This window comes from Carcharodon carcharias, chromosome 10 (assembly GCF_017639515.1).
Source record: "Carcharodon carcharias isolate sCarCar2 chromosome 10, sCarCar2.pri, whole genome shotgun sequence".
Lineage (NCBI taxonomy): Eukaryota > Metazoa > Chordata > Chondrichthyes > Lamniformes > Lamnidae > Carcharodon > Carcharodon carcharias.
Window position 1 is genome coordinate 147755032 of NC_054476.1, and position 23407 is coordinate 147778438.

Here is a 23407-nt window from a genome sequence, read left to right on the forward strand (position 1 = left end):
TTATAGACTTTGTGGTGGTTTGATACAACTGAGTGGCTTGCTAGGCCATTTCTGAAGGCATTTAAGAGTAAACCACATTTCTGTGGTTCTGGAGTCACAGGTAGGCCAGACCAAGTAAGGATGGCAGATTTCCTTCCCTAAAGGATATTAATGAGCCAGATGGGTTTTTATGGCATTCAACAATGGTGTCATGGTCAGCATTAGGCTTTTCATTTCAGATTTTTATAGAATTCAAATTTCAACATCTGCCCCGGTGGGATTCAAACCTGGGTCCCCAAAGCATTACCCTGGGTCTCTGGATTACTGTCAACATGTCTGTTGCCTACAAGCCTCACACTTACCATACGTTTTTTCTACCAAAGATCAAAGGAATCACCCAACACCTTTACAATAATTAACAAGACAGGAAGAATATGTAATCACTAATTCATGTAGACACCCATTAATTTTAAAAGAAAGTAACCACTGAGCCAAGTCTGGCACCTTGAATAGGAGAGATTAGGTTGAAAGTTTGGCCAGAGATGTATGGAGAAGATTTTTTTTAAGAGTTGACTGTTATGTAAGATGTTCCAAACAATAGGACTGAGACACCTGAATACTCTACCAACAATTATGGGGACAGGAGCAATGCATTAAAAGGCAGGGTCAGTGGTATAGAGCAATGCACAAGGATTTATGCCTGGAGACAGTTGCACTGATTGAATGGCACAAAGCCATGGAGGAATTTATAGATACCAAAAGAGAAGTTTTTTAAATTATGAAGCGGTTCGGTGGGGTAGGCAAAGATGTTTCTGCTTGAGGGAAGTCCAAAGCTCAGGGATATAAATACAAATAGTAATATAATTCAATGGTGAATTCAGGAGAAACTCCAGAAGCCAGTGTGTGGTTAGAATGTGTGATTCACTACCACAGGGTCTAAGTTACAGCAAATAGAATAGATGCATTTAAGCGAAGCTAGATAAGCACATGAGAGTGAAAGGAATAGAAGAATATTTTGAGGCGATGGAAATGAAGTAGGGTGAGACAAGGCTCATGTGGAATATAAACAACATCGGGTTGAATGGCCTATTTCTGTGCTTAAATTGTACGTAACAAGGGGTGTCAGTGTAATCGGTAAAGGCAGAACTGATGGGTAAATGGGACTTGGCACAGCCAAGTTTTCAACAAATTAGAGCTCATGAATGGTACGAAGCTGGAACCTGGAAGCGGATGACGGTTTCAGTGGCAGGAAACAAATAAAATTCAGTTCATATTAGAACTAACCATGGTTTATGAGGTCTAATTAACTTTATTTTTCACAATTTACTCACAGTTCTCCAGTTTTTTTTACTTCAGGCAATCTAAGAACATCACTTCGCGCCTTCGGCTCGCGATCAACACGCATGCGCTGGACATCACGATCAGCTGGGTATAAGCTGGGAACCAATCAGCAGGCGACAGAAACGTCAACAGCCAATCGACGAACGGGAACCAAAGGCCATTTTTCACCAATCGGCGTAGAATAAACGGCGGCACGGCAGCCAATCAACAATTGGATAATGAGCCGACCAGTGAGCGCCGGGGGAAAGCGCAGTAAGCCAATGGAAAAGCGGGGAGCCTTATAACCAATCAGCACAAGAAGAAAGAGAAACGGAGTGAATCGATTTGGGAGATGGTGATGGTTCTGCAGGGCTGTTGCTCTGGTTACCCCGGTACGGCCCACAATCCCATGTGGTGGTTGGTACGGTGTCTCAAGTGGAACTAAGTGTTGGTTCTGTCAGAAGCATTTGGAGGAGCTGAGGGAGAAATCAGTTCTAAAAAGCAGAATTATATGTGCCACATCTCTCCCCTCCTTGAGTATCTTGTAATTGCGGAACCATCTGAGGCTGTTTGGTTAAACTTCAGTCTGAGAGTTTTGCCAGTTGGGGAGTTAAAACCGGGGAATCGGTGGATGGCGAGGCTCCTGAACAAGATGCATTTCTCGGCTCACAGGGTTACGCCACTCCGGGGGTTAAGTTAGAACTAGGCCCTGTTCATAATTTTTTTTCACTTTTTTTTAAAGAAAAGGACATTCTTTGGTTCCTAAAAAGGTACGTAATTTAATTAAAATAAAATTAAGCGACAAATATATTTATTATAGTTCAGTGAAATATCGAGGCAGTTTGCTGCGAAAGTTTTCCTGTGTTAAAATAATAAAATCATGTATTACTTCTATAGGTAAAATAATGCACTTGGAGGTAATAGGGATGTTATTCATTGTTCTCAATGTTCTAAATAATTACATAGCATTTGTGTTTAAGAATTATACGCAACAAGGTAATAAAGTATAAACAGTGAAGTTAAATTCGAAGGTTTAAACTTCAAAAGATTTCTGCAGAGTATCACTACAAATATGCCCAATATACAGAAGGGCCTTATAAAGCAACATGTTTCCTGTTAAGTTGTCTACAACTTTAGTTGTCTTTTGAACTCGTCAGTTCCGTGAATTTGTTTTCATAATTACATTAACTGTAATTTAGTTGGAAAGATCAAGAACTTGGCCCATTTGGGGAAACTGATCATTAAACTAAACATTACCAGCAAAAAATGTTTGCATTCATAATTAAGTCAAATCAAGGAAACCTGGTGCACAGGTAATGTGCAAATTTTGTTAGATGGCATTTCTGAATTTGTTGTTCCAAAATTCCAGAGTTTAGCAATCTTTTGAGGAAAGTATTAATGTGTTCTGTGTTCAGGGATGTCTATATTTTAGGTGTTGAAGATTCTTATTCAGTAGAACAGATCGAGGCAAATAATTTTTTCTGGTCGGTGAATCCAAAACAAGGGGGTCATAATCTTAAAAATGGAGGTTCTCTATTCAGGAGTGAAATCAGGTCGTATTTTTCACAAAGTGTAGTGGAAAACTGGAATTCTCTTTCTCAATAAACTCCAGATATTGAGAGTCAGTTGGAGCTTTCAAGCCACGGGCTAGCTGAATGAAGCACTCCGAATGTTTTCAGGTTCCTGAAAATAAGGATGTAGAAGATGGCCAAGAAGAAACCTTGACTGATGCCAGGCATATATTTTTAAAACCTTGTCAGTTGTAGGGAGAAGAAAAATATGAGAGAGAGAATTTGTTTCATAATTTTAAACTCTTGAGATTGATTCAGAGAAAGGAGGCCGCAAGAGAGGTCTAGATTTCAATACTGGACAGAGTAAAAGAGGTTCATGTGGCACACCGTGTTTTGCATTATGAGGATATTGGTTCACATCACCGAGGAACATTTCTGAATTTGCCACAGTTTAAAAGAGTTTTTTGGTGATACTGTAAAACTACTTCACAAAGGGTACAGTCTAATTCTGCTTTCAATCCATTGAGGAGTATCCTGCTGAAGCCCTTGCTGGGTACTGACAGCAGTGTTATGCCCCTCCAGTTGTTGCAGTCACTGAGGTTCCCTTTCTTTGGCAGCTTGACGATTACTTCTCTCCAGTCATCCGGGTTGCTCTTTGCAGTCCAGATCTTGTTGAACAGGTCCATGAACTTTGTTGTGATGTACTTTGATGTGGTGTACTTGCCATGTTATAATAACTCTGTTGTTGAAAAATGGGTAGATTTCCGGGGTGGCAGATTATGCTACAAGCTGATTTTTACACAGAGGAGCATCATAGAGCAGAACCTAGTGTCTGAAGCCATTTGTTATCAACTTCATTGATTTTGAGAAGGCTTTCAATAACATCCATCAGTAGTTACTGATACATCACAAGTATGGCATCCTGCCGCGGTATAATAATATCTTTAAAACCTTATACTGTGACACCAGCTGCTGTGTAAAGACCAGCGTGGGCACCACAGGGCCCAACAACATCACATCATGGCAAGGCTGCATACTCTCCCCATTCCTTTTCCTCTTGGTTATTGTTTTCATCATGAGGAAGGCAATGATGGATGCAGACTTTGACATCCTGTGACAACACCACTGGTTGACGAACCTGGATTTTGCAGATGACATCGCCTTGCTGGGTGAAGAGTCGTGTGCACTTCAAGACATTGGCCTTGCTACTCTCAAGACTGGTGACAAGGTTGGTCCATGCATCAGCTGTGAGAAGACCACGACAATGCTCACTGGATGCCAGTAAGGCACTCCCATCACTATCTGGTACCAAAACTTCCCTTACCTATGAAGCATTGTCTCCAAGGACAGTGATGTAGAGATCGATATCCACACAAGAATCTGCAAAGCAGCATCAGTTTTCCAGAAGTCAAGACCATCAACATATTCATTGTAGTACCAACTGCAATCTATACCAGCAAGACATGGAAGACAATAGGGAAGGTGTCACAAGTTGGGATGTTTTTCACCAGCGCTACCTACGTAAGATGTTGGGGTATCAGATGACCGGATGACAACATGACCAGTGAAACTGTACTACAGAGCTCTGTCAGAAGTGTCTGTAGGACATGGTGACAGAGAGACACCACCCCCTGCCAGAGTGGCAGTGGAATGGACACCACCAAATGGAAGAAGACAGGCCACCCAAAGAAGACCTGGTGAAGTACATTTAAGGAGGAACTCCAAGACCCGGACACTACCTGGGCTGGAGCAAAAGAGATTGCAATGGGCCAGTGGCAGAGTCTTGCTGCCCATAGTTCCTTGGGTCCCATGTGGGACAAAGTCTAAGTAATAAAATTACTACATTCCCCTGATTTATTAAATTGAAAATAACTCAATGTTTTTCTGTTTAGGTGCCTTTGGCAAAGATGGCAGAATTTGCGTGCCTGCAGTTTGTGAGTTCCTTTGCGTTTGAGGCGATGCAGAAGGTGGATGTGGTAAAACTTGCAGCTCTGAGTGATCCAGAGCTGAGGCTACTCTTGCCCTGCCTGGTGAGAATGGCACTCTGTGCCCCAGCTGATCAGAGTGAGGCCTGGGCTCAAGACAAAAAACTCATCCTGCGTCTCCTGAGTGGGGTCGAGGCTGTCAACTCTATTGTGGCTTTATTATCGGTGGATTTTCATGCACTGGAGCAGGATGCTACCAAAGAACAGCAGCTGAGGTATTTATTATACATCCCAAGTTCACATAACATCATGTAATCGTTAATTTCTCTCAGTTCCTCAGCCCACGTTAGTAATGCATCACCATTACAAGCATGAAATGAGAAGTTAGGTTAATGGTATAGATCTAATTCCAAGTTGGTAGAACTCATGCCTCTGAGTTAGAAAGTCATGAGTTGAATACCTACAGTAAAGTCTTGACCACATAACCCAGCTTAAGCTCAAGTGCTGTACTGAGGGAGTGATGCACTGTCAAAGTGCTGTCTTTCTTTCGAGAAATTAAACCAAGGCCCCGTCTACCCCCTCAGATGGATGTATAAGATTCCACGGCACATTTTCAAAGGAAAAAGGCAGTTCTCCCCATTATGGTGGCCAATATTTATCCCTCAGCCAATGTTGGATCATGGAATCGGCATCACTAAAACAGATTATTTGGTCATTATCTCATTGCTTTTTGTGAAACTTTGTGCACAAATTGGTTGTCATGTTTCCTACTTTGTAATATTAACTACGTTGTGTATGTTTAAAAAAAATTGCACTTTGAAATGAGGTGGTGAAATGTGCTGCACAAATGCAAGTTTGTTATTCTTGCTTTAGTTACTCCACCATTTCTTGTTATTCAAGAATGCTCCTCAAAGTTGTCACTTTCTTTGGCAGGCATAAGTTAGGTGGAGCAAATGGGGAGAGTATCCTGGTGTCACAACTGCAGCATGGCCTAGCTTTGGAGTTTGAACATAGCGACTCACCTCGTCGCCTTCGACTAGCACTCAGTGAACTGCTGGTGATCATGAACAAGGTAACAGAGGAAGACCTGAATGAATATGGTAGAAGCTTGTGTTCCATGTGTGTATTTTCCCTCCCCAGTCCCCCTGCAACATCTTGCTCCATGGAATTCCATCATTCATATCCAGATAAGCTCATACCTGATCTTGGAGGGGATTGAAGTTTTCCTTACCCAAACTCCACACTTCATGTACTTAGCAGTGGAAGGGGAGGGGGAGTTACTGGATAGCGAGCAGAATCCTCAACAAAACACAATTCTATCAAAATGGCCAAGAAAATAAAGAGAAGGGCCACATTCACAATGAATTGAATTTGGGGATTGGTGGGTGGTGGTGGGAGTGGTCATACTGCAGCCTCTCATGATACCATACATTGGAATTCTGAGACAGGAAAAAAGTCAAAGAGCATCTAATTTACCTTCTATCATCCTGGTAGTCATAAGGTACAATAAAAAGGAAGTTCTTGATGTATTACAGCAATCAATCTCTGCCATTTAGACAATATCAGATCCAGACATGGAGTGAGGGAAGATGGTGCAGTCCCCATTGATGGAGAACTCTTTGGAAAGACCCTTGTTCCTCCCTAGTACATTCAGCGCATGTCATGTCTCAAATCTATAATAATCATACACAGTTTTAGTCTGTCTGCATTTCTGATTGGGTGGGATGCATGGGGTTGCAGTGGAGACTGGTTAGGGAGAGACATGGGAGGTGAAGAAACGTTAAATTGAACGTCTGGCTACCTGTTCAAGTGGATGCAAAATATCCTGATGACACAAAAAAATCTCTATGCAAATTTAAATTTCCTTTCTAATGGCCCATTACAACAATGTCAAACCTCCTTCTGTTGAAAACCTTCCTTTTTTTGAGATGTCCCCCCATGCTTTAAGTTGGCAATGGCACAGTAGTGCTAATATAGTGGTGACATGTGGATTTGCATTCTCCCCCCCCCCCCAATATAGAATTATTAGGGAGAATTCCTGCTCCTCTCTGAACATTGCCATGACATTTTCAATATCCACACAGATTCCCCCATTTCTCAATCTCAGGCATACTTTAAAACCTACGTTTCTTCAACAAGGAGGGTGAAAAAAAGTATCCGGGTTATTTTAAAAAGCAGCAGAGGATGGGCAGCAAGTCTTATTTTCAAACAGGGAGGCAGTTGGAATGAAAAGGCTATAAGAAGAATAAGGGAACAACGAAATTCATTTATGAACCAATTTTAATTAGCAGAAGCTTTTTGATTTTTTTGTGTACATGTGTTAAAGGTGACTGATTCAAATGGAGAATTTTTTATCAAGTCTTCAGAACTGTTTGAGAGCCCAGTGTACCTGGATGAAGTTGCAGATGTGCTGTGTATCCTCCAAGCAGGTAAATTTCATATCATTGATGAATTTAAAGATCATGGTTCTGTTTTTAAATTTAAGTAGTGTGTATTTGAAGTATAGATTTAGGCAAGATGTGGATTAGTCACTCACTGCAGAACATCAGCAGCCGTGGAGTGTTTCCTAATAAAGCTGATAAGAACCAGAAATACTAAATAGTGTCTGATGTGAGAACTAATCTGAACGCAGAAACCAGTCTGCTAATCATGCAGCTCATCCAGTGCCAAAGATGTGAAAATAACTCAGCAATTTAGGAGAAGTGAATTACCTGCTTATCCTAATTTCCTCCATACCATTATATGATTTTTCTTGGGTGTTTTAACTTTTCATAATAAAACCGTTGCATTACCAAATATTACACAGTACTGTTAATAAATATAATTTGTATTGTGCTTTATTTTCTCCCATCCCCCTCCCCTGCCAGAACTTCCATCACTGTTGCCAATTACTGAAGTGGCTGAGGCTTTGTTGCATGTTCGGAATGGATCCTGGTTCATGTGTTTGTTAGTGGCCAACGTCCCTGACAGCTTCAATGAAGGTAACAGTCTTCCTTTAACTCTGTTACTGGTGCAAGACAAGCCTGAGAAAATCCCAAGGGCCAAGAATAAAATGATGTATTGAGATATTCTTTGGAATTTATTGCCAAGATAATTCACTTGGCAGTCGGGGTAGAGAGAGAAAATCATTAGGTATCAGTAGTCCCATGATGCCACGTCTGAAAGGTGCCGGAGCGATGAACTAGGGGATTGCACCACCTTCTAGTACTGAGTTACTATTGTCAACCATATTGTCATGGAGAAGCTCCAAATGAGACCATTATTTTTATATGGAAGCAAGGCATTTCAGAACTCCAAAAATTACCATGCAGGTACAGCAAGCAATTAGGAAGGCAAATGGCATGTTGGCCTTTATTGCAAGGGGTTTGGAGTACAGGAATAAAGAATTCTTGCTACAGTAGTACAGGGCTTTGGTGAGACCACATATGGAGTACTGTGTGCCATTTTGTTTTCCATATTTAAAGTAGGATATACTTGCATCAAAGGCAGTATTCCAAAACTTCACTAGTTTGGCCCCTGGGAGGAGAGGGTTGTCCTATGACAAGAGGCTGAGTATTCTCTGGAGTTTAGAAGAATGAGAGGTGATCTCATTGAAACATATAAGATTCTGAAAAGGCTTTGCATGGAAGACAGAGGCTGTTTCCACTAGCTGGGGAACCTAAAACGCAGGGGCACAGTCTCAGGATAAGAGGACTATCATTTAGAACTCAGATGAGGAGAAATCTCAACTCAAAGAGTTGTGAATCTTTAGAATTCTCCACCACAAATTGTGGTGAGTGCCTCATTATTGACTATATTTAAGGCTGGGAGGGATAGATAGATTTTTGGTGTTTCAGGGAATTGAGGGATACAGGGAGCAGGTGAGAAAGTGGTGTTGAAGCCTAAGATCTGCCATGATCCTATTGAATGGCGGCACAGGCTCAATTATGGTCTACTGCTTTTAACTCTTGTGTTTCCCCCTTCATACCAAATGCACTTTTGGTAGCTGGTTATAAATTACTAAGTGTCTAGAAGCTAGTCATCTGTGCACCTGTTTGGCCAAAGGTGGTGCTCAGCACTGGGAAGTTCACATGATTTGAAGAAAAATAGTAATTAAGAATATAGCTAGAGTAATTCAAAATATAACTTCTGATTTTCACCAAATTGTGGTTTCCCATATGGCAGTATTGTGGATTTGTGTGTAACACTGAGCTTTTTACTGTTCAGTTTGTAGAGGCTTAATAAAAAATGGTGAGCGGCAGGATGAGGAGAGCGTTGGAGGACGACGCAGAACTGAGGCGCTTCGACAGCTTTGCAAAATGAATCCTACCCAGGCCTTAAATGTTAGGGCCATGGTGGTAAGAGATGATTTTGCACTTTGTAATCTGCATGGAGGTACTGTCAGAAATTCAGTAGCACATCCTTTCAAGAGACTGCAATAATCAGCTCAAGTGCCCAATGCTCCCTGGCATTGCTTTCCTGTGGTTATTTTCGGTCGTTACCTACTTGACCGGTACACAGCAGTGGAGTAAAGCAGTGTAACAATTCATCCAGCTAGGCAATTTGAAAAACAAGTCCGTTTTCATTCATATTCATCTACAGCGTACTCCTGAGTGGATTTTGGTGGTAGCCCTTAAAGAGGATATGATTTATTTGCTGGCTGGTGATGCTGCTGAACTCTCTTGATCATGTTGTCGATGTGCTGGAATGCATTTTTGTAATTATGTTGTCTGTCATAATGAAAACTGTACATGGCCATCACACCTCGTGTTTGAATTCAGTAAAATTACTTAGCTATCACTAGGTGATGTTGTGCACGCAAGTTTGTGTCACTTTTTTTTAAAAGAACTAAGTAAAGCCAGTTGCTTTGGGGTCAGCTGGCTCCTATAAAGGGAGCAGTAACTATTGAGAATGTGGGGTGAGTTATGTAGAGATGATGATCTGGAGTTTCAGCTGGGTTGTATTGGTAATTTGCCCAAAATTGAGCAAACCAGCACAAAAGATCAAAAGAACTTTAAGGGTACGTTACATCCTGTGGAAATAGTTTACACAATCGTTTCACTAGATTTAAGAAAAAGTGCTGGAATTTGGCCCCACCCACGAAACTGGTTACACCAGGTTGAACTAATCACCAAGCCAGGTTTGCACTAATTGTGCACATTTGCTAGACTTTAAAGAGACTTGTAAAGTTTTAAGTTTTTGTTTTAGGTGCAAGGACACAAATAGATGCATTTTAAAAATATTGTTTTCTAATTTACTAAGAAATTGATGACTGTGCACCAATATAACTGGTAAATCTAGTTTTTTTAAGTTACTTTTAGTTATTAAAATCTGTTTACTCAGGTGATGCTTGTTTTTTGTGATGAACCCATTTTCAGCTGTGGTAATAAACTTCATCAGGTTACCAGTCTTAATTATGTCAAGGAATATTTTTTAATGCCAATTTTTAACTTGCGTTCTGTGCTGTAACGGTTCTAAGATTCTATAAGAATGTTGCCCAATTGCACTGGTTCTTGGGAGATGTTTGCATTCAATATGTAAATGAGTTTGAGCAGAATCTTGAACAAAAAATACACTTTGGAAAACTAGTGTAGTTTTGAGCACAAATTTTATATCAGGATCGTAGATTGTACCCAAAGCAGAAACATTTTTTATATATTGCAAAGAAGGTAGAGATAGGAACTTGGTTCTGACTAAGTGGTAGATCAACAGGAGGAAGGGGGTGTCCTGTTGTAGATTGATTGTTCTGGATGGAGTTGGATGAATGCCCTTTCCTGACCCTGGATTTTCTTTTGTTATCTCCCCATTTCTATTGTGTAACAGGTGGAGGAATGCCACCTCCCAGGCCTTGGAGTGGCCTTGACCCTGGATCAGTGCAAGAATGATGGCTCCGAAGATACAGTGACTGACCTGGTCTCATTTGTTAGTGGTTTATTGCTAGGAACTAATGCGAAAGTAAGAACCTGGTTTGGAATGTTCATCCGCAATGGGCAGCAGGTAAGGAGCAGGGATAGACTAAAGGACTAGACTTATCCTATAGATTTGAAATATGAGTTTACAGTCTAATGGGCAAGCCTTCATCAGGTCTACAGGATAGCCCACATTCTATAATGATTAGATTCCTCTTGTTTAATTTTCTTTTTATTCTGAGTTTTTATTGTGAAATATTGGAGGCTGACCAGTGATAGATGCTCAAGACAGCCCAGTATGTGCAGCTTTACATTGTAGCATGCAAATGTTCTGCATTCAAGCACATGCTCCAATTCTGGCATCTTAGGCATCCCAATTTTTATCACTCTATCTCTGACATTTAAATTACCTGAGGTTTGGAATTCCCGCTCTAAACTTTTTCACTTCTCGACCTCTTTGTTCCTCAGTATCTCGGTCATACACAAGACCATCTCTGTTCACCTTTCACCACTGTGTTCGCTGCTACATTGACTTCCGGTCCAGCAATACGTCAATTTAAACTTCTCATCTCAAATCTGATCCCTCCATGACCTTGCCCCTCCCTATCTTTGTGAATTCCTCCCCCCAGCTCTGAATTCTGCATTGAACCCTGACCTCATGTCCACCCTTCCCTTCCCCATCTCAATTTCCATTTGCAATTGCACCTCCAGCTGCCTTGGAATTATGTCCCTAAACTTCTGTGTCTCTACCTGCCTCTCTACCTTGAAGATATTAAAATCTACTCTGTTGACTAATCTTTTACTATCTACAGTGATATCTTTCTTTGGCTCGATTTCTGCCTGATGAAGTTCCTGCTAAGCACCTTGGAACATTTACTTTGTTAAAGGTGCTGTATAAATGCAGGTCGTTATTGGTCGTCAGCAGGCCAAGAAGGAATTTGTATATAATAAAATAACATTGCTTCCCTTTAAACCTTAAGAAAAGTTGACAGAAAGTGAAGGCACTTCCTTAAAGAGAGAATGACTCTGGAACAGGTCACTTTATCTCTCTTCCAAACTGGGTAATGGAGGCATGTAGTGGTAGGGTTTGTTGAAAAGCTTGATTTTCGTCTTGTAGGTCAGTGGTTCTCCAATGTAGTGGTTGAAGGAGCTCTTTTCAAATGAATTAGTAATCAATGACCTCTCCCCCAACCCAAACTAAATTTTAATACTCTAATACCTGGGTACATTTTTTCTTTGGACCCCCTACCTTCATACTCTCGTGAATAGGTCTGAACTGACCTGGTACCCACCACCATCCTTGGTAACTATGGGTCTACTTGGCTGTCTTCCTACCACACTCAGCACTCTTCCAGGTGTGCTGTACTCCAAGGTGAGACCGCTAGCCCACTCTGCATTGCACATTTGGTGACACCAAGCCTGCCTGTAGCCACTGTTCATTCATGTACTCCCTGACCTCCAGGAAAGTCTCTCCAGACCTCATTTGAGCAACACTGTTCTAGGGAATCGAGGGATATGGTTCTTTTTTTTTTTATATTTGTTTGTGGGATATGCAGGTCACTGCACAGGCCAGCATTTATTGCCCTTGAAGCTAGCAACGAGCTTCCTTAAATGCTGCAGTGCATTTTGCAGATGGTACACTGCTGATACTGTATGCTGGTGGTGGAGGGAGAGGATGGGATGCTTATCAAACCAGCTGATTTGTCCTGTATGGTGTCAAGCTTTGAATGTTGTGGGAGCTGCACTCATCCAGGCAATAGTATTCCATCACACTACTGACTTGTGCCTTGTAGATGGTGGGCAGGCTTTACAGAGTCAGGAGGTGAGTTACTTGCTGCAGAGTTCTCAGCTTCTGTGCTGCTCTTGTAACCATAGTATTTGTATGTCTGGTCCAGCTTTGTCTTTTCAATTTTAAACCTCCCCCGCCCTAAGATGTTGATGGTGGTGATAATGCCATGAGAAGATGGTTAGATCCTCCCTTGCAGGTGGTCATTGTCTAATGCTTGTGGTGTGTGAATATTACTAGCCACTTATCGACCCAAGACTGAATTTTGCTCAGATCTTGCTGCATGCGGGCAAAGACTGCTTCCAGAGCTGTGTCTGAGGAGTTGAGTGGCACTGAACTCATTGCAATCATCAGCAAACATCCCCACTTCTGACCTATGTTGGAAGAAGGATCATTGATGAAGCAGCTAATGGTAGCCTAGGACACTACCCTGAGGAACTCCTGCAGCAGTGCCCTGGGATGATTGACCTCAAACAATCACAACCAACTTCCTGTGTCCTAGCTATGACTTCTGCAAGTGGAGAGCTTACCTCCAATTCCCATTGACTTCAATTTTGCTAGGGCCCTTTGATGCCACACTCTGTTAAATGCTGCCATGATGTTAAGGGTAGCTACTCTTGACTCATTTCTTGAATTGAACTTTTTTGCCTATGTTTAGACCAAGGCTTTATTGAGAATTGGAGCTGAGAGGACCTGATGGAACCCAAAATGAACATCAGTGAGCAAGGCTGAGTGCCCCTAGATAACACTGTTGATAACACCTTCCTTTACTTTGCTGATTGAGAGTAAGTTGGTGGTTGGTAACTGGCCTGATTAGATTTCTCCTGCCTTTTGTGGGCAATTTGCCAATGTTGGGCGGATAACTTTGGTAATGCTGGAACACTTTGCTGTATTGAGTGCCTTCAACCATTTCTTAAGATCACATGAAGTGAATCGGATTGACTGAAGACTGGCGTCTGTGATGCTGGGGATCCCAGCACGAAACTGAGATGGGTCATCCAGTCAGCACTTCTGGCTGAAGATGGTTGCAGATGCGTCAGCCTTGCCTTTTGCACTGACATGCTGGCCTCCACCACAAACCAGGATAGGGATTTTGTAGACTGTCCTGGTAGTTGTTTAACTGTCCACCACCATTCATGGATATGACAGGGTTGCAGGGCTTTGATCTGACCTGTCGGTTGTGGGATTGCTCAGCTCTGTCTATAACTTGCTGCTTTTGGTGTTTAGCATGCATGTTGTCCTGTGTTGTAGCTTCAACAGGTTGGCATCGACGATAGGAAAGTTATGGTGCAGAAAGAGGCCATTCAGCCCATTGTGTCTGCACTGGCCAAAAAAAAAAGAAACCAGCTGCTCATTTTAATCCCACTTTCCAGCACCTGGTCTGCAGCCTTGCAGGTTACAACACTTTCAGGTACAGATCTGAAACAGTGTTTCAGCCTCAACCATCAATTTAAGCAGTGAATTCCAGACGCCCACCACCCTCTGGGAGAAAAAGTTTTTTCCTCATGTTGCCTCTAATCCTTCTACCAGTCACCCCTAGTAACTGACCCCTAGGCTAGGGGAAGCAACAGGACTTTTCTGTCTGCCCTCTCTAGGCCCCTCATAATTTTCGACACCTCAATTAGGTCACCCCTCAGTTTCCTCTCCACCTCCTCTGGTGCTGCTCCTGGCATGCCCTTCTACATTCCTCATTGAACCAGGGTTGATCTCTTCACTTAATGGTAATGATCGAGTGAAGGATATGCGGAGCCATGAGGTTACAAATTGTGGGTGGAATACAATTCTGCTGCTGCTGCTGATGGCCCACAGTTGCCTTGAGGATGCCCCAGATTTCAGCTGCTAAATCTGTTCTGAAACAATCACATTTAATACGGTTGTAGTGGCGCACAACATGGTGAATAGTGTTCTCTGGGTCTGTACAGTGGTCACTCCTCCCAATACTGTCATGGACAGATGCATCTCAAGTCACTTGTAGGCCAGACTGGGTAAGGATGGCAGATTTCCTTCTCTGAAGGACATTAGTGAACCAGATGGGTTTTTATAAAATCTGGTGGTTTTGTGATCATCATCACTGGTACCAGATTTGATAATTCATTGAACTTAAATTCCCCCCAGCTGCTGTGGTGGGATTTGAACTTGTGTCTCTGGAGCATTAGTCCAGGCCTCTGGATTATTATTCCAATAACACTACACAATGCTACTCTTCCTGTTGTATAGTACAGGAAGGTGTAGGTGCGGTATAAGATTAGCAGCAATCTTATTGAATGTTGGAGCAGGCCCGAGAGGCTGAATGGCAACCACCTCTTATTTCTTCTTAGGTTGTAGAGATGGTACACTACAAATACTTAGTTACTAAACAGCTAGCTTATTCTCCAACCCAGAAAAAACTGTTTGAGACAGAGTGTAATTCCCAAGTGTTTTGTTGTTATCCAGCGGAAGCGGGAACGCAGCAGCTCGGTTCTGTGGCAGATGAGGCGGCAGCTGCTGCTGGAACTAATGGCAATTCTCCCGACGGTTAGCAGTGGTCGCATTGGTGAGGACACGGCAGACACCGACATGGAACCTAACATATCAGTGTACTCTGCACTGAAGGAGGAAAACGTGGTGAAGGCTAGCGCAATGCTGCGACTCTACTGTGCACTCATGGGAATCGCTGGACTCAAGTATGGATTGTGTTAATACGTAAAAAGTTTCTGGGAAGGGATTACTGTTCAAGGGGTATTGCATGCAGGCTGTGTGTGGTAGCTTACTGAATTATTAGAGAAGGGAACCAAAAGACAGGAAAGATCCAAATTCACATTTCACCACTTTTGCAAGTAATAACTTCAGAAGTGACACAAAGCTAAGCTGTTAAATAGCAACAAATATTTCTCTAACTAGCTATTGTAACCCATTTTTTCATAGCTTGATCATGTATGCTTGATCATGTTGTATTTTTTGGGAGAGATCATGGCCTGTTATTGGAGTCTGAAAAATCCATATATAAATTTGTTATCGGTCTATTACTTTGGGATTTGTCTTGTATTACCATTGGTAAGATATATATGCATGAAAATGTACACAAAATGGCTCCAGTAAACCAGACAAGGCAGCAAGGTTGCAGCTTCAAATCCTAGTCTGTACTGAGTTAACTGATGTCTGCTTGGGATTGTGGTGTAGGTAATCAGCTTTGTAGGATCTTGGACCAGAAAGAATGTATTTAGTTGTCACACCCGATTGATGGAATTGGACTTCCAGCAGAAGCTATCTAGTGTGTAATTAGCAGCACCTTTGTTTTCTGCAATATAGAATTGTAATGCTGTGTGTGGTATTGCATATAGGCCAACTGATGAAGAAGCTGAGCAGCTTTTACAGTTGATGACAAGCCGCCCACCAGCAACTCCAGCTGGCGTTCGCTTTGTGTCCCTGTCCTTCTGCATGCTGTTGGCATTCCCCAGTTTAGTCAGGTAAGTCTGAGATCTACAGTTTGCTCAGGACCCTGGTTTGGGAAAGGTAAAATCAGCCATAGTTCTCACCCCAATTCCTTACCTAGTGACCTTGCTGGAAAGCACACGTGTGAAAATCTGACAAAAGCAAAGTCAGACTTGGCTGCAAATAAACAATCATGAATGAAAAATACCCACTTGGAAAGGTTCTAGAGTGCAGGTGGGGCCTGTGGACTTCACCGTAGCGATAATCAGTATCTGCAAGAGATGAGGAAAGAAAATGAGGGATGATGGAAAGTAAATAACACGCATTGATTGTAACACAAGAGTCAAGGATTTTGATGCGTGATTGTAAATATAAATGCTGAACACTGAATTTACCAATTAACTACAGATTTATCCTTTAATAAACATCATTGTGCATGAAGGACACAACATACTTTGGCAATCTGCATTCACACTTGACAATTGTTGAAGCACTGAATAATTGAAAATAGATATAACAGTTGAAACAGGAGAGTGACATTTAAAACTGTAATCTAATCTTTGGTTACAAAAGGATAGTCTAAACCACATAAAATGTGGTTTACGGTGTCATTTCAACCCTTTGACTCCATCACTACCCTGTAATCACTTCCAAATATGCAGTCCCTATAATTTTTTTTTGCTTTCTGTAAAAATTAACTGACAAATTAATGGAAAAAAGTCCCACCTGGTAGCAGATAAGAAGCACGCTGCTGAAATCATGTAGCAAACTAATGGTTTACCTGTCAGTCACTTGTTTTGGTTTAGAAAGCAACCTGTTTGGAGGCAAAAATGGCTGGTAATGTCTGGGACATTGTCTGTAAGGTATAATTCTGTGTTACCGTGTCAGGCTGTTGCTTGCCTAGTTTGTGGGACTCCCAATTTTGGCACAAGACCCCAGATGTTAGCAAGGAGGGCTGGGTGTGCCGGTATCATTTCCGGCACCTAGGTTGAAGCCAGGTGATCTGTCTAGTTTCATTCCTTTTTTTTTAAACTTCATAATATGTTAATACAACTGAGTGGCTTGCTAGGCATTTAAGAGTCAATGACATTGCTGTGGGTCTGGAGTCACATGTAGACCAGACCAGGTAAGGATGGCAGATTTCCTTCCCCAAAACATTAGGGAACCAGATGTGTGTCACTATTACCGAGACTAGCTTTTAATTCCAGATTTTTTTATTAATTGAGATTTAAATTCCACCAGCTGCTGTGGTGGGATTTGAACCCCTGACCCCAAATCATTAGCCTGGGCCTCTGGATTGCTAGTCCAGTGACATTGAAACTACGCCACTGCTGCCTCCTTTTGAGGTGATGTATAATTTTTGTCCTTTTCCTTATTAAGCGGTCACAGTTAAAGTTGGATGGCCGATTTCTGTTTTTCTTCCTTCATACAATGGCTCTTAAATGTTGTGAAGGGAGGCAGATAGAAAGTGCTTCCTCAAAAGAAGAGAGAACACAATTTGCAGTAACAGAGATTTAGGGAGTTAATTATGAAGTGCAGTCCTGTATTGTCAGCAAGGCTGTCCCCACCAGATGAGTCCTGGGTCCCAAAGTTCAGGTAGTTCAGATGAATATTAAAATTCCTGCACCAGTATTATTTTTTATATTTATTCATTCACAGGATGTGGGTATCACTGGCAAAGCCAGTGTTTCTTTTCCATCCTTTACAACCTTTGAGAAGGTGATGGGAAGCTACCTTCTTGAAGCTGCAGTCTGTGTAATGTAGGTACTCCTGTAGAGCTAGCAGGGAGAAAGTTCCAGGATTCTGGTCACTACATTACAGGAAGGACGTAATAGTTCTGGAGAGAGTGCAGAGGATGTTTACAAGAACGTTGCCAGGGTTAGAAAAGTGTAGCGATGAGGAGAGATTGGAAAGGTTGGGGTTATTTTCCTTAGAACAAAGAAAGCTGAGAGGTGATTTGATTGAGGTGTACAAAATTATGAGGGGAATAGATAGAGTGGACAGGATAAAATTGTTTCCCTTGGTGGAGAATTCTAGAACCAGGGGACATAGATTCAACATAAGTGGCAGAAGGTGTAGGGGGGACATGAGGAAGAACTTTTTTACGCAGAGGGTAGTGGGTGTCTGGAATTCGCTGCCCAAATTGGTGGTAGAGGCAGAAACTCTAAACTCTTAAAAAGTACCTGGTTCTGCACCTTAAGTGCTGTAAGCTGCAGGGCTATGGGCTGGGTGCGGGAAGGTGGGATTAGAAAGGGCACCTGGGTGTCCTCGGGCTGAATGGTCTCCTTCTGTGCTGTAACTTTTCTATGGATTCCAGTGACAATGAAACTACAGTGATATATTTCTAAACCATGTGACTTGGAGGGGTGCTTGCAGGTACTGGTATTCCCATATGCCTATTGCCCTTGTTCTCCTAGACAGTAGGTTTGGAATGTGCTGTCAGAGAAGCCTTGGCAAGTTGCTGCAGTGCATCGTGTAGATGGTACACTATACAAGAAAGGGTGTCCTGGACAACATGCTTCCCTCAGCCTGCACTGCCAATAAACAGATTTTGAGTTATCATGGTTCTTTCTTGGGACATTGCTGGTGCATTTGCCAACCTAATAATCACTACACTCTTTTAAAAAGTAATTAATTGTTGGAAGCATTTTGAGATTTTCCTACAGAATAAGTCTTTATTTAATAACAAAACCTATATATCAATGATGTGTGGTGAGGAATAACTTCAGGAGGGTAGGAAGAAACAACAACTGCTAATTGTGCAGGTTTGACCCCCATGTTCAGAATTTCATATTTCAATATATTTTGTTTGCAGCACACCTGAACAAGAGCAAATGACTGTGATGTGGTTAAGCTGGATGATTAGAGAGGAGGCATATTTTGAGAGGTGAGTTTCAGTATTGGGTCCATGCTTTTCAGCAATATTTCTGCATTTAGCCTATAAAGAAAGGTCTCAGGTTAGAATTTTCAATTGGAGTAAAGTTGACCAAGGGCAGCTGAAGTGTGATGGGCTTTCTCTAAACTATTACACAGCGCAATTCCAAATGGCCAACTCAAGCCATTTCAGCTTGGCCTGGAAGCAGCCTCCAAGCTCATATATTGTGCCAGATGTGTTGAGCACCCAATGGGAAGTAGTGAAAAACTGAAATAGGGAAAATACCTCCGTAAAATGATTCTTTCTAGATCTGTCCAAGCTAGGTTAGGAAATAGGTGTGTTTAAAGCACTGTGTCAAGATCTCAGGGTTCAAGATGAAAGGATAATGGTTTATCCACAGCAATTGGATGGAGTGAAGTCACACTGTCTTCTTGTGTAATTTCAAGTACCACAGGGGTATCTGCTTCATTTGGTGAGATGCTGCTATTGGTTGCAATGTACTTCCACAGCAACCAACTCAATGCCATCATCGACTTGGTCTGTTCCACTCTGGGTATGAAGGTAAGCCTGACTCCATCCTTTTTTATTTGTATTAATTTTACAAGAATTGTGAAAACAAAAGCAGTTGCCCTTTAGTTAAAGTCTTTTAAAACATTTTTTCAGGGGATGTTCATCACATTGACACACACACTTTTTCATTCTGTTCAACCAGGGTTCTCATCATTCGTAAGTGACCTGATTCATGCTGCAGCTAAAATAAACTGCCTTAGTCACTAGGGTACATGCAACATCTAAACGAGCCCAAGATCCCTTCCTCTGGATTCTGCTGTAACATTGGAGCAGATGTTGGAAGTTGCTGGTGCTGTGGCTGTTAACCTCAATAATTTCCAGCTGTTCGTGACCAATATTGAAACCTTAATGTATTACCAGTAAAATACAAAAATAATGAAAAACATTTGGTACATTTTTATACAGAATAGAAACTGACTTTGGCAGGAAGGGAACAGAAATACTGTGATAGGGCAGGAAGTCAATGTGCTGCCCTCAAATAGTAAAACTTGAGGTTTGTTTGGGAATTTCTTGCAGCAAGTTCTCAATTTAGCTTATTCCATCGGAATGAAAAACTGAGCAGAGTGTGAGTGAGTTTCCCCCTCCTCCCCCAAAGAATAAAGTGATCAACTGAATGATGAATTGGACCATCTGAGTCCACCTCCACAATCTTCTGATTACAAAGTAGTCAATCCAGAAGCAGAGGTGTTCCCTCTCAACAGAGGTCTGAAGGATGGTGTAACGCCAAGAGAAGTAATAAATACTCATTGGGGTAGAACTTCCATGGAGTGGCGATCACCATCAGATTGCCAGTCCAACTTTTTTGCTTACCTTGATCTGCAACTGCATGTTTCTTACCTGGACTTCTGTCCTGGGCCTGGTGATGAATGTGCAGTGCAGTAGCTCCTTCCAGTGCAGGCAGGAGCGTCGAGGGTGTAGCTTCACTTCCTCCTTTTTACGGTAGCTAGTACTGTAAACCAGGTATGTTTTTAAAGATCCCAGCCACTTTGAGAAGCCAGGGAGAAGGTAAGTGTGTAAGGCAAGTGGTTGAGGGGGTAGGTTAGTTGGAGGTGTTCAGGGGGGCAAGATGTTAGGAGGGGTCGGGGGAGCAGGGTGGTGGTGACAGAGTAGTCGGGGTTGGGAAGGTGTAGTTGGGGGTAGAGTGTCAGGGGGCCGCGAGAGGGGATATCAGGGATCTGGAGGTAGTTGTGGGGGGGTGTGGTGGAGGGATGTCGGTTGATCAGGGAGGGGTAGTCATCGGGAAGATAGCCTGGGTGGAGGGGAGTGTCGGGGTCAGGGATTGGTAGGATAGTCGGGGTTTAGTGTGGGCGGGAGTCAGAAGGGTGGTCAGAGGAGTCAGGAGGATGGTCTGGAGTGGTTGGGGGGGGGGCTGGTCAGGAGGGTAGATGAGGGGGATAGTTGGGTCTGTGAGGGAGTTGGGAGAATAGTCGGTGTGGGGGCATAGCCTGGGGGGTGTGCAGTTGGGAGGGTAGTTGGGGGCATGTGGGTGGTCAGGATGGGGGTGTGGTTGGTGGTGTCCAGTTTGTGTGGGTGGGAGGTCAGTGAGGTCAATACTATAGTTACCAGGAGTTAGAAGTGGTTTTAATCTTCTAGCTTCTCTATTCTGCTAACAGAGTTGGAACCAACCAAAATCTCCAATTTCAATCAGAGCTTCAGATGGATCCTGGTGCAGGATAATTGCCCATCAGAAATTTAAACTTTCCAGATGATTCCGTGCAGTCCTTGCTTGGGGATTTCTCAGGAGCTCCCCAGCGCATCTTCTGGGGTACTTTCCTGGGTACGACCCCACCCACCACCACCACCACCACACACCGCCCCCCCCCCGACTTTACTTTGTAAACGTGCAATGCTCTGAGATAAAGCTTTGTTTGTTGGGACTGTACTGAGACTGCGCTGCTGTTTTGTTTGGTCTTCAACGTTGAAAGAAACTGAAAATAACAGCCTTATCATTTCTGGCTTAGATTGCAATTAAACCAAGCTCACTGAACAGGATGAAAACCATTTTCACACAGGAGATATTCACAGAGCAGGTAAGCCCATAGCTTGCACACATCTTTTACCTTTAGATTTCTACAGGGGTAACTATCAGTGCCTGTAAAGTTTTAATTCTTTTCCAATTTGAATCTCAAATCTCATTGTACTTGGCTTGAATCTTTCATCCTTTGACCCTCTGCACTCCCCCTCGTTTCTCAGGAAACGTAGAAAAAAAATGACTTGAATTTACACAGGCATCATTTCATCTCACAGAAAGGTCCCCAAGTGCATCACATACAGAAAGAAGCTATTTTGAAATGAAGTCACTGTTGCTATATAAGCAAACATGGCATCAGTTTTTGCACAAAAATGCACTTCCCCCATACAATATTGAGCCAAATAACCAATTGACCCATTTTTGACATTGTTGACAGCAGATCGAGATGTGCTTTGAATAGTGCCACTGGATCTTAAATATTCAGTTGAACCATCAGAACTGATAGATAGGACTCCAGCTTAACAATTTATGACTATAACTTAGAACATTGCCCATCGCACTTCACCTAGCTGTTATATATAAATACTGTTGTTTAGCTCCAGTAATATACTGATGAGAAAATCTCCTTTTCTCAAGCACTTAGCAATACAGAACCAGTCAGTACCAGTTTCAATCCTGGTATCGAGATTTCTGATCTGAGTTGTGGCAACATTGTGGTCGCAGTATTGCGAAGGGAAACAATGAGCAGAATTCTCGCATCTGAATGCTATCCACATGTCTGTGTAGGCATCTTCCCTGCTAATGCTCACTGTCTCAGCTCCCATATAATCCACTGCCATATGAGCAAGGTACCACACAAGCAGATGCTGTGGAGATGTACCACAGCATGAGTCAGGAGAGGTAGGTGCAAACTGGAAGGAAAATACTATACCAAATTTTTAGTTAGGCAGAATAAAAGTATGTCATCAGTCGCAGGACTATTTTATGTGAGTACAATTGCTTTATCTTTACTTGTGTGTTGGGGAGACAGTACAGAACACACACAAGTTCTATGGAAACATTAACCTTTTTTTTAAAAAAAAAGCCTTTTTAGTTTTTCTTGTGTCACCTTGATTCATATCTTTGCTCCTTGAAAAGTGCAAATGCCACCTAGTGCCTAGTGTGGTGGCAGTGTACCTTCTGTTACCTTCCAAGATACCTGAGACACTGACCAGGCAGGATGTCCTAATCAACTGGGGACTGCGAAACCAACTGTGCTTCCATCTACTGCATAGCACTGAGGGCTGGAATTCTTGCTTTCCATGCTATTTATTTAAAGATTTATTTTTCACCATAGTTTTGTTATGATCCCAGCTGATAAAACTGGATTCCACTCCCTGGATGGAGCCTGGCTTGATAGATTCTAACTTTTACTTTTTGTTGAAAAACGTGGAGGGTGGCTACTAAACAGAGTCAGAGTCTGCTGATGTACTTTTTACAGAAGAATGAAACATTTATTAAACAAGGAAAAGGTGAACTATATTACACTACTCCTTCACCCACAACCATAGCTTTATAAATTTGTAAGAATAATGCAAGTTACAAAAAATCTATCTTTATACTCTAATGTTCACAGTAATTATAAAGCCCATGTAAGCCAATAGGTGACCTGCAGTCGGACACACTGCACTTCAAGATCAAGTGACAGATGCCAGCCAAAGTAGATGCTATGGATTTCTCATCGAGCTCCCCCGACACTCGTCACACTGTGAGCCAACTGGTCACATGGAGACTCCATCTTTCACATGAGGGTTCGAGGGCTTCCAATCTTCACTCTTGAAGAACTTGCCTTGGAATCTTCTCCCAAACAATTCTTTCTCTCAGACATCTTCAACAAGGATTCGATTTCTCCCTCCTGAAGTTCCTCTCCCCTGGATCGCCATGTGCATTCAAGCTTCATCTTCCATGCACTCTGAGATTCAGCCATGCCAACAGAACAGCACTGCTTCACAAGCCAGAGAAAAGGAGTCGCCTACCTTTGACTGTCTCCTTGGATCTTCTGACTCCTTGCAAGCCCGCTTTGCCTTGATTCTGTACCCCGCAGTTTTGTCTCTTTAATTCGGAGCCTTTTTCTCTGCTCCTTACTTTAACTTCACTGAACAGAACTGTTATGTTTTACTTTGGGGCTGCT

At 42.3% G+C, this 23407-nt stretch overlaps 2 protein-coding genes across 5 annotated transcripts in view; one reads left to right on the top strand and one right to left on the bottom strand.

The window, feature by feature from the left end:
- Positions 1-16087, bottom strand: part of brip1 (BRCA1 interacting helicase 1) — a 321080-nt gene extending 304993 nt beyond the window's left edge. Inside the window, exons 1-2 of the mRNA XM_041196890.1 lie at positions 16033-16087; positions 1311-1415 (exon numbers count right to left, since the gene is read on the bottom strand). The gene's annotated coding sequence lies outside the window, so the exon portion shown is untranslated. The remainder of the gene's footprint in view (positions 1-1310; positions 1416-16032) is intronic.
- ints2 (integrator complex subunit 2) overlaps positions 1647-23407 on the top strand; it is a 67835-nt gene continuing 46074 nt past the window's right edge. For 3 of the 4 annotated variants that reach the window (XM_041196891.1, XM_041196892.1, XM_041196894.1), the window contains exons 1-12: positions 1647-2069; positions 4703-5010; positions 5669-5807; positions 7062-7164; positions 7603-7716; positions 8942-9072; positions 10538-10711; positions 14843-15072; positions 15730-15855; positions 18636-18707; positions 19142-19256; positions 21227-21295. In XM_041196891.1, the coding sequence (XP_041052825.1) occupies positions 4718-5010; positions 5669-5807; positions 7062-7164; positions 7603-7716; positions 8942-9072; positions 10538-10711; positions 14843-15072; positions 15730-15855; positions 18636-18707; positions 19142-19256; positions 21227-21295 (1566 nt within the window). In that variant the 5' untranslated portion in view covers positions 1647-2069; positions 4703-4717. The remainder of the gene's footprint in view (positions 2070-4702; positions 5011-5668; positions 5808-7061; positions 7165-7602; positions 7717-8941; positions 9073-10537; positions 10712-14842; positions 15073-15729; positions 15856-18635; positions 18708-19141; positions 19257-21226; positions 21296-23407) is intronic. The other variant, XM_041196893.1, reaches the window with a different exon arrangement.